General features: G+C 45.2%; 1 protein-coding gene across 8 annotated transcripts in view; it reads left to right on the forward strand.

Annotated features, from left to right (window-relative positions):
* Positions 1-1,941: 1,941 nt before the first annotated feature.
* Positions 1,942-13,037, forward strand: part of kiaa1217 (KIAA1217 ortholog) — a 52,945-nt gene continuing 41,849 nt past the window's right edge. For 5 of the 8 annotated variants that reach the window (XM_072710834.1, XM_023804786.2, XM_023804783.2 and 2 more), the window contains exon 1: positions 1,952-2,423. In XM_072710834.1, the coding sequence (XP_072566935.1) occupies positions 2,237-2,423 (187 nt within the window). In that variant the 5' untranslated portion in view covers positions 1,952-2,236. Of the gene's footprint in view, positions 2,424-8,905; positions 8,977-13,037 lie in introns of those variants that run through there. The other 3 variants (XM_023804782.2, XM_023804790.2, XM_023804787.2) reach the window with 3 other exon arrangements.

Here is a 13,037-nt window from a genome sequence, read left to right on the forward strand (position 1 = left end):
AATAACAAGGATTATATGATTATATGATAATGCTTATCATGTTTGTTATTGATGTATACAGCAGTCAAAGTATGATAGGATGTTAAGGTATATTTGCATGCTGATTATAAATGTTCTATGAATGCATTATGAATAAATTATGGCAGTGCAATGAATATTCCATGTTCCAGTTAATGTAAATTGTTACTATATGAGCGTGTGTGTGTCTGTGTCTGTGTGTAAGTGTTTGTAGTAGGAAAATCCTGCCACTGTAGCGTTTCTTCTGTGGCCGGTATAAAACAATTAGGTTAACTAGCTTATGTGAAATTAAAGATTTTGGTCTAATGTGCTGCTTCTATATAAAACGGAACGAAATCCCTATAGTCTCTGTCGCAGTTTGCTCGGCAGATCACCTGGCAAAAGCCTGTTTGCTACGAAAACACTCATGTGTGTTATAGTGTACATTTTAAAGTGCCCTGTCATTTGCTGTCTCATAGTCAACAGATCGTGTTTACCGAGGGTTTTATCTGCCACGACGCTAAAACCCGTAAATGTCCCAGCCAGTGCCACCTATGATCTGCCGATCACATCTGACTCCATTGCTCAATGTTTCAGTTCGCAGGTTCCGACGAGGCCCCTATAATTACTGAATACCACAGCGTCGGCCAGACTTAAAAATATATATGTCACCCACTTCATTTCTTAGTGAGGTGGTTCGGAAAAGTTAATAATTTAGTTAAAAAGCATGCTCAGGTGGGCTGACTTTGGCTCGCGATCTGCTTGTTATTTGTCATCTGTAGTTGAACCCTTATCCCCTTCTGAAGCGAATTATAAGCGGATTGCGTTAGTCCGAACGCGGGTGACCCTCAGAGGTTACGTGCCAATGACAGGAACACTTTGTTCTTCAAAAGTAAACAACCCAAATGTAGTGTGTGACTTTATTATTACTAATAATCGTTTGTTTATTTAGCCTATGTAGTGCATTACTATGTATTACATATAAGCGTATATTAATTTAAGCGTCAAAAAGAGCCAGTCTTAAGGTCTTCGTCATCTTTACAAATGTAATCGGAATCTAAATTCTGCTTTAACTGTTTTGGTATGTTCGTATTTTTTTTCTTTTCTTTTTACGTTTACATAATCTTTTTAATAATTAAAAAAGGTAATTTAAAATACTAAACGTTACTGTTGAAAATATCCTGGAAAATTCTCGAAATCACGTCGAACCTGTATAATTGCGCTTTGAATACAAAATCCAGCGGATCTGGACGTGAACAGCGTGCAGCGTCTTTCTTATGAAGGTACGTGCTGTCTGATATCCGTAAATTTTCCAGATGTATGAGGAATTCTGCAGGCAATTACATGGAAGTGGCGAAATTTATACCATGCAGCTTTTAACATTCACAGAAGTTTCTGGATGCGCAAGAACGTGTCTTGTGTAGCTATATTTTGTGAGATGTTGAATTAAAATATACTTATATCACTAGGAATCGTTATTATTCTTCCGGGTAACAGTCTGTCTTTTCAGCATCGGTTTTTGAATACAGCAAATAGTAGTTTGTTACTATTTTACTGTAAGTCGCTTTTATCCAAAGGAATTTTAACTGCTTACAATTTATATAAATACTTGCCATTTCACATACAGACCTACAATCTGCAAAGTGCGTTTGTCTTACAGCAGAATGATGCAGGAATTGTTTAAGAGTGTAAAAATTGAGAATTTGCCGTAGGGCGTGTAAAGCACTGAGACAAGGAAGAAGGAAGACAGCCTGTTGAGACACGTCGGGCTTCAGAGAGGTAGCGCTCACCTCCCTCGGCGGCCGGCCGGCCGGCGGCGGCTGTACCTGGGAGGGCGGGCTGTTCTGGGGGACTGTCGGCATGCCTCGGCGCGTCACTCGCTCCATCCACCGGCACCGCGGTTGGGCGCTGAAAAGCCAGCCAATCAGCGAGGGGGGCAGATTTTAAAAGCTGTGGGGGGAGAAAATAGTGAAGCAGGAGGGAGAGGCTGCGAAAAAGGGTGGCAGAACGGGAGAGAGAGAGAGGGAGACCGAGGAGAAGGCTGACTGAGCTGAGAGGAAAGAGAAGCGTCAGTGTTAAGGTCAGCTGGTGCTTTTGACACAGCAGCACCTGGGTTGTGGGGACCATGAGATGAGTGCTGGTGAAGCAGGGTTATCTTAACCCCCATTCCCATCCCCTCCTCCTCCTGCGGCCCAAAGACCCCAGAACCACCGAGGTCCAGGGAGCTTCAGACGCCAGCATGCAGTCCTCGGCTCGCCGCGCTTTCCCACCTTCTCGTCTGCTGAGACCGTCGTCGGCAGGGTCGGCATCCAAGCTTCGCTCGGCCGCAGGGGGCGGCTTCAGCAAGCGTCCGAGGGCGCTGAGCCTAGGGGAGCGGCCCGCGGTGGACGTACCGCTCAGCAAGCGCGAGATGGCGCCCCCTACAGGTAAGGCCGCCTGAACGCTCCAGCAGCTTGCGGGCTCGAATTGAATCCCTCGACCCTGGATTCATGGTTCATGTGCCGGCTTCAGCCATTGCCACAAATTTACCAGTTTAATTAACGAATAGGTCAGCTGTCTCAAGTTTTGGTAAAATAACATTCTTGTGTGTCTTTAGACTACAATGGCCATAAATGCAAGGCAATAAGGGCAATAGTAATAATATGTAATAACCAGAAATGTCATCTTTTCAGATAAACATTTATATATACAGACAAACGAGACACATTAGAGGTAGTAGATAATGTATCTATAATACTACAGCCATCTTGTGGCTTAACTGAAGTTAAAACTTTCTGACTGAGTCAATAAATGGGCTTTGCTTTCCGCTGGCTAAACAAGCAGTCGAGCGCATACTCACTTCCTGCTTCATGCCCTGGCTATTTGTGGCGTTCCTGGTCAAAGCCTGCGTCAGCTTGTGAGCCATTGTTCCCCTGTGCGCCCCCACCCCTTTCTGGGGGCCGAGGATTAGGGCAGCGGTGACGGGTCTTTCAGCACTGGGCTTTGCCGGCCCCCCACATCACCGGCATCATCACATTCCGATCACCTGGGGCCGCAGGGCGGGGATTATCTGAGGCAGCAAATCGATTGTTACGCATTTTTACATTTAAAACTCGCCATCGGCGTAATGCAGTCTTTCCTGGCTGTTTTGTGATTTCCTGACCTCCGTGGTTCAGTTCGCTTAAACAGATGGTGGTAAACATCAATTGGCGACCTCGTTCCTTTCCAGTCCAACGGCGTCATGCAGCGACATGATGGAGGACAACAGTCATACATGTCAACTATAACTACTGAACAAATGGCAGGACATAGGACAGGCGTGATATACCTGCCAATCACCCAGTGCTTAGGGGACCAGTTTGAGCTGGCAGAATGTCATTTGAAGAAGGAGACTGGTGGATATTTTATTGAAGTAACTTGGGAGGGACACTTTGTTTCTGAGTGGCTAAAAACATCAACGTCAACATTCGTGGAACCTGCAGCTACAAGACAAGCAAGCTGAGAAACGTTTACAGAAGTAATTTCAAAAGCGTCTGGGTATTATGTCTCATAGGTTTGATTCTCCAGCAGTGTGTCTGGATTTTAAATGTTCATCTTCTCGTAGTTGACGGCGTTTCCTGCGATGGTTTGGGTGGATCAGTGTCTCCGACTGGCCCGTAGTGGCTGTGCCCTGTGATGGACTGGCACCCCATCCAGGCCGTTTCTTGCTTTGTGCCCCTCTGCTTCCTGGGATGTAATGCACTGCTACGGAAGAGTGACAGTTCCAAGGACCATGCAACTCTAGGTTTAACGGTGATCGCAAAATTAAACAGGCTTCACAATAAGATATTAAGATTGTTGCATTTATATTCTCTGTCTGAATTTTTGACAGAAAATCCATCACTAATGGCAGATATTAACATCATCCATCCCATCATCGGCAACATATAGTAGTGGGAAGGATTACAATTCATTAGTGTTCCCTGCGATTCAAACTCACAAGCTTTGCATTTTTAACACACTATTTGTTAACTTACTGCGGGATAATTAGATGGTCAGGTATCATTTTTTGGTAAGTGTTTTTTTTTTTAACTTACAGCTGCAGATTTTCATACCCTTCACAGCTAGGTAATCACCCCTAGTACTTTTTCTTCAATTGTTAGCTCAATGGTAAAACAACAGACAGTGTGATTGTTAGGGTTAACCTTAACTTACTGGGGAATGCGCCAGATACTACAAGCAGCCTGTTACCTAATTCCTGCAGAGTGGACAACGGGCGGGTGATGGAGAGCGAGGGGCAAAGGGGCCCTGAAAGGGTTAATCCGGGTGATGCATCTGTGTTCGATTAATCTCCCCTGGTTCCCCTCCAATGCCCTCCACGATAAGCATCTGGATATTGTCTCTGGAGTGTTATGTCAGATGTCTGCGCAGGACGCAGCGCACCTGAGAGCTCAGGTAAACAAACGCCGTGTGGCTGCCTCTGCTGCCCCCAGGGCTCCCGGCTTCCGCCCTCGCCTTTGTCTTCACTCAGCCCCATCATGGCATTCCAGGATTAGATAACGCTATCGCCCCACACAATGACACCATTTATCTGCTCTGTTTGCGGGCTTCCTGCCGCTTTTCATTGGCCACGGGACACACGAGGTGTTTAAACACTCGTTATTCGTTAATCTCTTCTCTCTCTCTCTCTCTCTCTCTCTCTCTTTTCCCCCTTTTAATCTGTGACACCGGGTCCACCTGGAAAATGCGAGCGAGTCGGGATTGTGTTTCCTGGAGAGCGAACTGAAATGGGAAGCGAATGAAACTTCTGATTAAGTGGCCTTATGTTTTTAATCTCAGGGTTCATCTGAGATAAACCTCCCCCCCCCCCCAAGGATTATCTAGCATCAGTGGCGTCTGGCAGCTTTGTTTCCAAAGTATAGCTCCTTCTTCCAGTGTTTTTTTTTTTTTTAAATCCCCCGCAATTCCCCCTCCCCCCGATACCTCTGAGACAGGGCGTGCTTTGATTTCTTCATACACTAGCAAACGCACAGCACTGTTAGGATCCCGGTCCTTCCCACCTGAGAGAGATCTTTCATCGATCAGGAGTGATCACCTCTCATGAATGTCTTTTCTGCTTTTCAGGACCGGAAAGCTATTTTTCCGACTGTGTTCTGTTTACATGCTTGCCTTTTTCCCCTGAATCAGAATTGATGGTGGTTCTGCTATCATGGACGATTTATTGTGAGTTATTTCATTTGCTACCTCTGTGGTTTTTGGCAAGTTTCTGAACTGAGGCGGTCAGTTATTTCACGGGAACAGTTTTGCTTTGGCGCCTACCTCAGTATAGTGCTTTGATATCTGTGAGCTTCTGGACTGAACCAGGGACGATACGGCGTGACCACATCACAGGGTGACGGTAGACCTGAGTGGGCCCGACCACAGACGACACGTCTGTCGGACACCTTTATCTCGGGCAGCTGAAGGAGTCACATCACACGTCCTTTAGAAGGTGAAATGTTTGCACGGCGGATCCATTGAAGTTCACTCGCATTCACCATCTCCTCAAAGACAAAGTTTCCTTTATTGAACACCTTTGAGCCTAGCCGAACGCTGGGCGCGGAGCTCTTCACGTCAGCCGTGATGGTTTGTGGCAGCAAAGACCAAACAGAAGGGAGATTTTTCCTCAGAAGGGCTGTGGATGGGTGGAATGTTTGCCAAACAAGCAAAGGCTGGAACAGCTGTTGTTGTCTTTGTGAGAAGGACTTTGGTTCCTGAAAAGCAGAGTGACTTTTAAAGCTGCATTTCTACTGCTTTTTGTTCAGTGAATCTCCCTGCCAACCACCACAGGACGTTTCACCATGGCGGCTCCCCCCCCCCTCCCCCTCCCCCACATCCCTGCTGCAAGATGAAGTCTTGAAGAGAAGTTCACAATCCCTTCCCCAGTCTGGGCCTGTTCTGCTTCACTGTCTGCCGAGTGAAATCGCTGAGTATGGCTCTGTGGCATTTCCTCAAGCTCAGTGGTTTCTCTGAAGGCCCAAGTCGAGCAGACATGTGACAGGGCCCTCGGCTGCTCGGGCTACAGTGATTCCTCCAATGAGAGGGCTGCCCTGCGGCTTGGGCTTCCTGATAGGCCAGCCACTGTGTCGCCAGATACTTATTAATCAATTCAAAAGATTTCCGGCAGAAATCTCTTAGAGTATTGGGATGATGGTAGAGTGAGGAGGTATTACTTCTAATGAAAGAGTGTAGGGTATGAATGAGAAATTCATACGAAGCGTCAACACAACACATCTGTCGAAAGTGGGGAAGAAGGGTTGGCTTTAACTAAAAATAATAATTTAAAAAAACCATCCAGAATTCCTTCAGCATCTGTGGCTGTCACAGCCCGGCTGCCTCAGCTGTTTTTGCGTCAAGGAGTTCTCTGTAAACTGCGAGGTGCTTGGTGAGGATTGTCGAGGGAGCCGATTCTCAGTGTGAGATGTCAGGTAGTCGACAGAATTTCTCCCTGGGGCTATGCATGCTGTAGGTAATGTGTCCTTCCCAGGGGGAAAGGTGCTCGCTTCTGGTGTGAGATTAGAGTCAAATTTCCAGAGGAACTTTCTAGCGCGTCGGCTTTTCCGCTGTCAACGATCCGGAGAAAAAGTGTTCCACTGTGTCCCAGAATCATATTGACCTACTGCAGTTCTTTTTTTTCCAGAAAAGTGTGGAGATCAAATGGGCTGCTTAGAGAGTAATTCAGGCGAATTAAAACCCCAGTATCGTACAGAGTTTACTAGACCCTGATGGCATTCAGCAATCAGTGTTCGGCTTGTCAGCCTTTGGGCCGGAAACCTCTGGTGTTTATCGTCATGGAAACGCAAGTCGGCTTTAAAGACAGCATAGGTTTGCAGAGGGTCGGAATTTTCAATTGCCGCCAAAGATTGAGGCTACATTATTACTTTAAGTTATTCAGGTGAATTCTGCAGCGAATGTCTTTAAGGTACCATGCTGGGGTGCAGCTGGTGTATTTATGTGTTATTTTGGATTATAGAAAAGGTGAAACAGCCTAAAACCAGACCTAAATGTATGAAAAGGGAAAAGGTGTAATTAATGGTGGCTTATGTTCTAATGTAGGAGCACTAATCTGAGGTCATAGTGGACTTTGGCTCGCAGGTCTTCTGAGGTGTTTTGGAGATATATACAGCATGAAGCTCAGTGCCAATACAGTGTAGCGAGGAAACTGGCTTTACTGAGGCTGCCGGTCTTTTCCAGGTAAATTTTACACGGTCAGCATCTGAACAGTATCGATAATGACATCACATGACAGGCTTCGCTCTCCCTAGTGTAGACGGTTGTTATTATCCATTGTGGATCTGCTGTACAGCCTGTAACAAACACAATCTATACACTCATATATTAACTTTATTCATTTAGCAGAAGCTTTTATCCAAAGCATTTAAAGGAGCAGGTCAGACACTCCCTGGAGCAGTTGGGGTTAAGGGCCTTGCTCAAGGGCTCAATGGTGACATCACTCTGCCAGCCGGGGATTTGAACCAACAACCTGCTGATCACAGACTGCTAACCCAAAGAGCCGCATCGTCATCTTTAATCACCATAACAGCATTGGTCCCTCTGCACTGGCATATTTGGCGCTGGCATTGCTCATACAAGGGCCAGTATTACTGGGAACCAGCTAAATCGCAGTTCTTTACCACAGTATTCCAGGGGTCCCCAAAGACTGAGTGAGAGGTCACCAACAGGGACACCAGCAGAATCCCTGCTCCTGAGGTTCAGAAGACAGCAGGTGAGAGGATCATGAGCCTATCTCACCATGCTTTGAGGGTGAGGGGATCATGAGCCTTTCTCCCCATGCTTTGAGGGTGAGGGGATCATGAGCCTTTCTCGTCATACTTTGAGGGTGAGGGGATCATGAGCCTTTCTCTCCATGCTTTGAGGCTGAGGGGATCATGAGCCTTTCTCTCCATGCTTTGAGGCTGAGGGGATCATGAGCCTTTCTCACCATGCTTTGAGGGTGAGGGGATCATGAGCCTTTCTCTCCATGCTTTGAGGGTGAGGGGATCATGAGCCTTTCTCATCATGGTTTGGGGATGAGGGGATCATGAGCCTTTCTCCCCATACTTTGAGGATGAGGGGATCATGAGCCTTTCTCCCCATGCTTTGAGGGTGAGGGGATCATGAGCCTCCCCATGCTTTGAGGGTGAGGGGATCATGAGCCTTTCTCATCATGGTTTGAGGATGAGGGGATCATGAGCCTTTCTCGCCATACTTTGAGGATATGGGGATCATGAGCCTTTCTCCCCATACTTTGAGGGTGAGGGGATCATGAGCCTTTCTCTCCATGCTTTGAGGGTGAGGGGATCATGAACCATTCTCATCATGGTTTGAGGATGAGGGGATCATGAGCCTTTCTCCCCATACTTTGAGGATGAGGGGATCATGAGCCTTTCTCCCCATACTTTGAGGATGAGGGGATCATGAGCCTTTCTCCCCATACTTTGAGGATGAGGGGATCATGAGCCTTTCTCCCCATGCTTTGAGGGTGAGGGACGGGATCCACCTCAGCCCCTCTCACATTGCCGATGAGTGTGAGCTGTGTCACATGGCAGCACCAGCACGTCCACAGGCCTCTGGACTGTCTCAGCAGGAGTCTGCTGGGGGCGGGGTGCGGAGGGGCAGCCTCCATATGTTTTCTTAAAGCCAACAAGGACTTGTTTGGTTCTTTTCTTATCTTCTGCCCTTGAGTGAGTAGCCCACCGCCAAAGACGGCAGCATTGGGTCCTCAGACGATGAGCAACATTCTTTCAGAAGTGCACATGCATGCTACTTAGTAGTTATTAGGGTTGAAAGCAGGCTGATCCAGAATGGTGGTGGTTGTGGGGAGGGGGGGGGGGGGCTCGCCTTGTGTAAACACATAGCCTTGGAAATGTAGCCACTCTGCAAACGTCCCCCCCAAACTGAATAGGAATCTGCAAAGGCTTCTGCAGAGCTAGCAGTCAGAGGCAAGCGCGCGCACACACAGAGCAGACTGGACCTGGCCGCGTGAGTATCTCCGCAAATACCTACTGAACCCCCCTGTTTAAATAAATAACCGTGCGCGGCATTCCTCTGCTGCCGACCTGGGGTCAGATTTTCCAGTTTAAGCTTGACGCATGAATGATTCTGCGGTATCGGATGATAAGCGCTTAAAGCACCTTGATTTAAGGTAAACAAATTAAGCATGCAGGAAGTTTGACTTAACAGTGCGCCAGCTGCCATTTATAATACAAATTAAATCGTGAACTTTCTTCACTCGCTATGATCTCATTTTGAACTTTTTTTCCCCCTAGAATTATAAATGGTTGCACGTATATAGAGTATTGTTTTTTAAACTTTCCTGCTAGGATTTCTGGGGACAAATTGAGACATGTTACTAAAAGGTAGAAGGGCTCTTTAACTGAGTAACACGATAAGCTGCAGCAGTAGTGAATGATCGATCTCATGCATTCACGGTTCTGTTATCTAAGTAAACTAGCATGTGTTTACCAGCAGTCTGGCGCAATGCTTTTATAAGGGCTAGATTTAAATTCGCGAAGCCGTGCGCCGTTTTAATATGATTTTAGGGAAGCAGGTTTTTAAATGACTTAAGGCGTTTGAAAGGAACATCAGCTCAGCAGGTGGGTTAACGTGGACGCTGAAGCGGCTCGGCTTCAGCTTCTTACTGAGCGTAAAGATAAACATCCTGACTGCCTACAATCCAGCATTTGTGTGTTACACGAAAATATCCCCATGGACTTATACTTTAATAGTTCGGTGGATTCTGTGTCTATCTCATCCGGCTGTCTGACTCGCGCGGTTTATAACATTATGGCCACAAGCACAAAGCTGGAGGTTTATGTAGGATTAAGATATGAAGAATCTTGTACAAAAAGATAATTATATTTTTAAACAATGTATTAAATAGTAATAGTAAACGTAGTAGTTTGTGGGAATGCGTTTTCAAAAATTATATACGTTTGCGTGCCGCATCTTTTTAAAATGTTTTTCAAGACAACTCATTTCAATTTGAAAGTAGTGACTTTTAGTGACGTGATTTCGGACAAATGGATGCCTTATCTAAGGCGGCGAGTCATATATCCTGGTAGCTCAACACCTAGAACATTTGGTGTGGAACATTTGGCAGCGATTTTTAAAATATATTTCTTATTTTATCTTTTTTGCGATAGGTATAGAAAATGGATGGATTGTAAAAGTGCAGCTCTTTACTGTCCTTCCTTGCATCACATTCCATCCACGAACCCACCCTTTGGTATGACTTAGCCTCGTTGGATATTAACCGTGGACCGCTCTCTGGGAATCTGAGATTTTAATGGGTTGGCACGCTAATATGTAAGTAGCACCATATTAGTGGGTTGTGTCTCTGGAAAGTCTCCTTCTTTCTCCATTTATGGAAATTGTCAGAAACCGCGTGGACGTTTAATGACCTTTTCCAAATGCTTTATTGTTGGGGAAAAAGCTGAAGATTAAATAATGCAACTTTTAAGTTTATGTACTGCTCCACAAACTGTGCAGTTCTGCATATGCTGTGCGTTTTAAATGCAGTGGAAACACTCGGCTCTGGTTATACTGCCGAATTTGGCCCAGAGGCCTATCTTCGCATCTGGTAGCGCTATGACTTCGAAACCCGTCTCAGGAAAGTTTTCAGTCAAACTTTTTTTTATAATGAAACCAATTTAACTTTTACCTTTCTGTCTCAGTAGCCTATGCATGAAAAACGTTAAAGGAACTTAAACTCTGCTATGATGCATTGCGGGGAGACCATAAACTACCAATTGGCCAATTTTACGCAGTAATTTTATTTAATGATCCTCTCAAATCATCATAACTAAGCTGATTCCCTTTTTCCCACAGACAAGAGGACGTGCATACCTTACAATGTATCGTTTCTTATTTTGATGCAGGGATACGGTCTGATTTACACTTACACAGTGACTTTATGTTTTATCAGCCTGCAAAGTCACACGTGCCTGATAAATTCCTTTACGCCCCCTTTGCGCGCGCATGGGATATCGATCCGCTCCCCGGGAAGCATTTAAATTTTTTATTAAATAGTATCGCTAATTGTCGCTGTATGTCGTAACTGAAGCTCCCTGTCAGAATCCAGCAATTCAATTAGGGATTAAAGAAATACTCTGTGATGGGGTTTCTGATTAAAAATGTAGGGCCTAGGCTATTTGAAATTATTATATACGATGAAAATAGCGTCTAATAACTAACGTTTAATGAGAACAAATTTGGTTCTGGTGTACAAAGTCACCATTTCCACACGTCAAACCCACAAAGATAAACAATTTACTGTGATTTCGTTAGGCCTATATATGAACCTGCTATTTAAGCATGCTGTCAATTTCTGTTTAATTTTTAAACGTTTTTTTTTTCTATTTATAAGTTACGTACTGACAAATGTTTACGTTGCCAAAATACACTGCAGGGGTTGTTAATTTAGGTCCTTAGTAGTTTAAACAGCGGACCGTACTGGAGAGATGGCCTTAAGTAAACAAAGGGCTCGAATGGTAGGGTAATAAAGTGCTGAAGTGCCCCCGGTATAATAACCGTGCAGAGAAAACTGAACGGTAACTCTGCAGGGACGCGCCAATATTTCTTTTAAACATTTGATAGATGATAAGGCAGAAGCCATGACCAGGAACACCTCTGCAGCGTTGCACGTCTTATTTCCCAAAGACTCCGCTGACATGACAAATAGATCTTCTTCTCACCAACTGGCCTGTGTTTACATCAATAACCTTAACAACATCCATCACCGTAGACCACAATACCAATCTGTCACTCTGCCAGCGCTATAAATGCGGGAACACTTGAGTGAAATCATGAGGGGTTCCGTGAGTGTACTAGCATTTGGTATCAAATGTAAGTCCCGTTAACTGCAATAACTATAATATTTCGTTCCACTTTTTCAAAGTGTCCAGCAGTTTCAAGCTGCCTATAGTTCAGGGCACCATACCTCCTCTGCTTATAAATAACCTAACTGCTGGACCTTGGATCTGTTTGAAGCTCCTCCCTGCAGCCTCGCAATCCTTCTGATAGTTTTCCCTTACTGTGCTACCAGGCCGCTGCTTGTGCTATATAAACATGCGCGTATGAATCAGCGGAGCGCGGGAGCTTGGATGATAGCGGGACCCGCATACTGACCACTTTGCTTACTCCTGATAGACTAAACAAAAGCCAGATTGGGGGAAAAAACACTGGCAGTTTAAAAGATAAACAGTAATAAAACAGGCTCTTTATTTTCAGAAAGAGGCTCTTCAGGAAACATTATAAACTGTAGATGTCCTCTCAGCTACGTGGGAACCAGAATTTTCACGTTTGCCGGATATTTTCCGCGCATGAATGACACCACGCTTTCATGTTTGTGTGTGTTTGAGTTGTGGTCAAATTTCAGGGTTCTTTTTACGTGTTCATAAATGCATTGGTTATATCATATATAGCTAATATGTGGGACCGTATTGTATTCTGGTTAAGAGAATGCAGACAGTCTGTTTTAACGCTTTTCTAGCACCGAGAAATTGCGGTCAGCCGCGCATTCCTGCCTCTCTACACGTCAAGCAGCAGATGAAAACGCTAAGGGAGTTATGATTGCTAGCATGTGTCTTAAGATGACATTTATATTGTCCTTAATGTTCGGTTAAATATCTTCTCCCCCCTGGATGTCCGTAGCAGGCTCCCAGATGCGCAGCTATTGGATGTGCTCACCAAATGGGAGTTTCTCAGAACGAGGGTGGGGGTGTGTGTGTGAGTGGGGGGTGCGTTGCACCACCGCAAACAACATATTTACCCTGTACTTTTGAGAAACTTTTTGCAAGGAGACTTTATTTAACACGTAATTCAGATTGTTTTCAGTAATATTCTGATTATTGTTAATCCACTATCACTATTTTAAATTGATAGTGAAGTGCAGCGATTCCTATGGACCCAACCCAAGGGAGTCGATTTGGACATGGATCGTAGAGACATGTAGCATACCTACCGTGTGTGTTTACGGGGACAGGGGGGGGGGGGGTTCAGGGCTGATTTGGTCCCTAGCTATGTTGAAACCAAACCTATAT

Source organism: Paramormyrops kingsleyae, chromosome 4 (genome assembly GCF_048594095.1).
Source record: "Paramormyrops kingsleyae isolate MSU_618 chromosome 4, PKINGS_0.4, whole genome shotgun sequence".
Taxonomy (NCBI): Eukaryota; Metazoa; Chordata; class Actinopteri; order Osteoglossiformes; family Mormyridae; genus Paramormyrops; species Paramormyrops kingsleyae.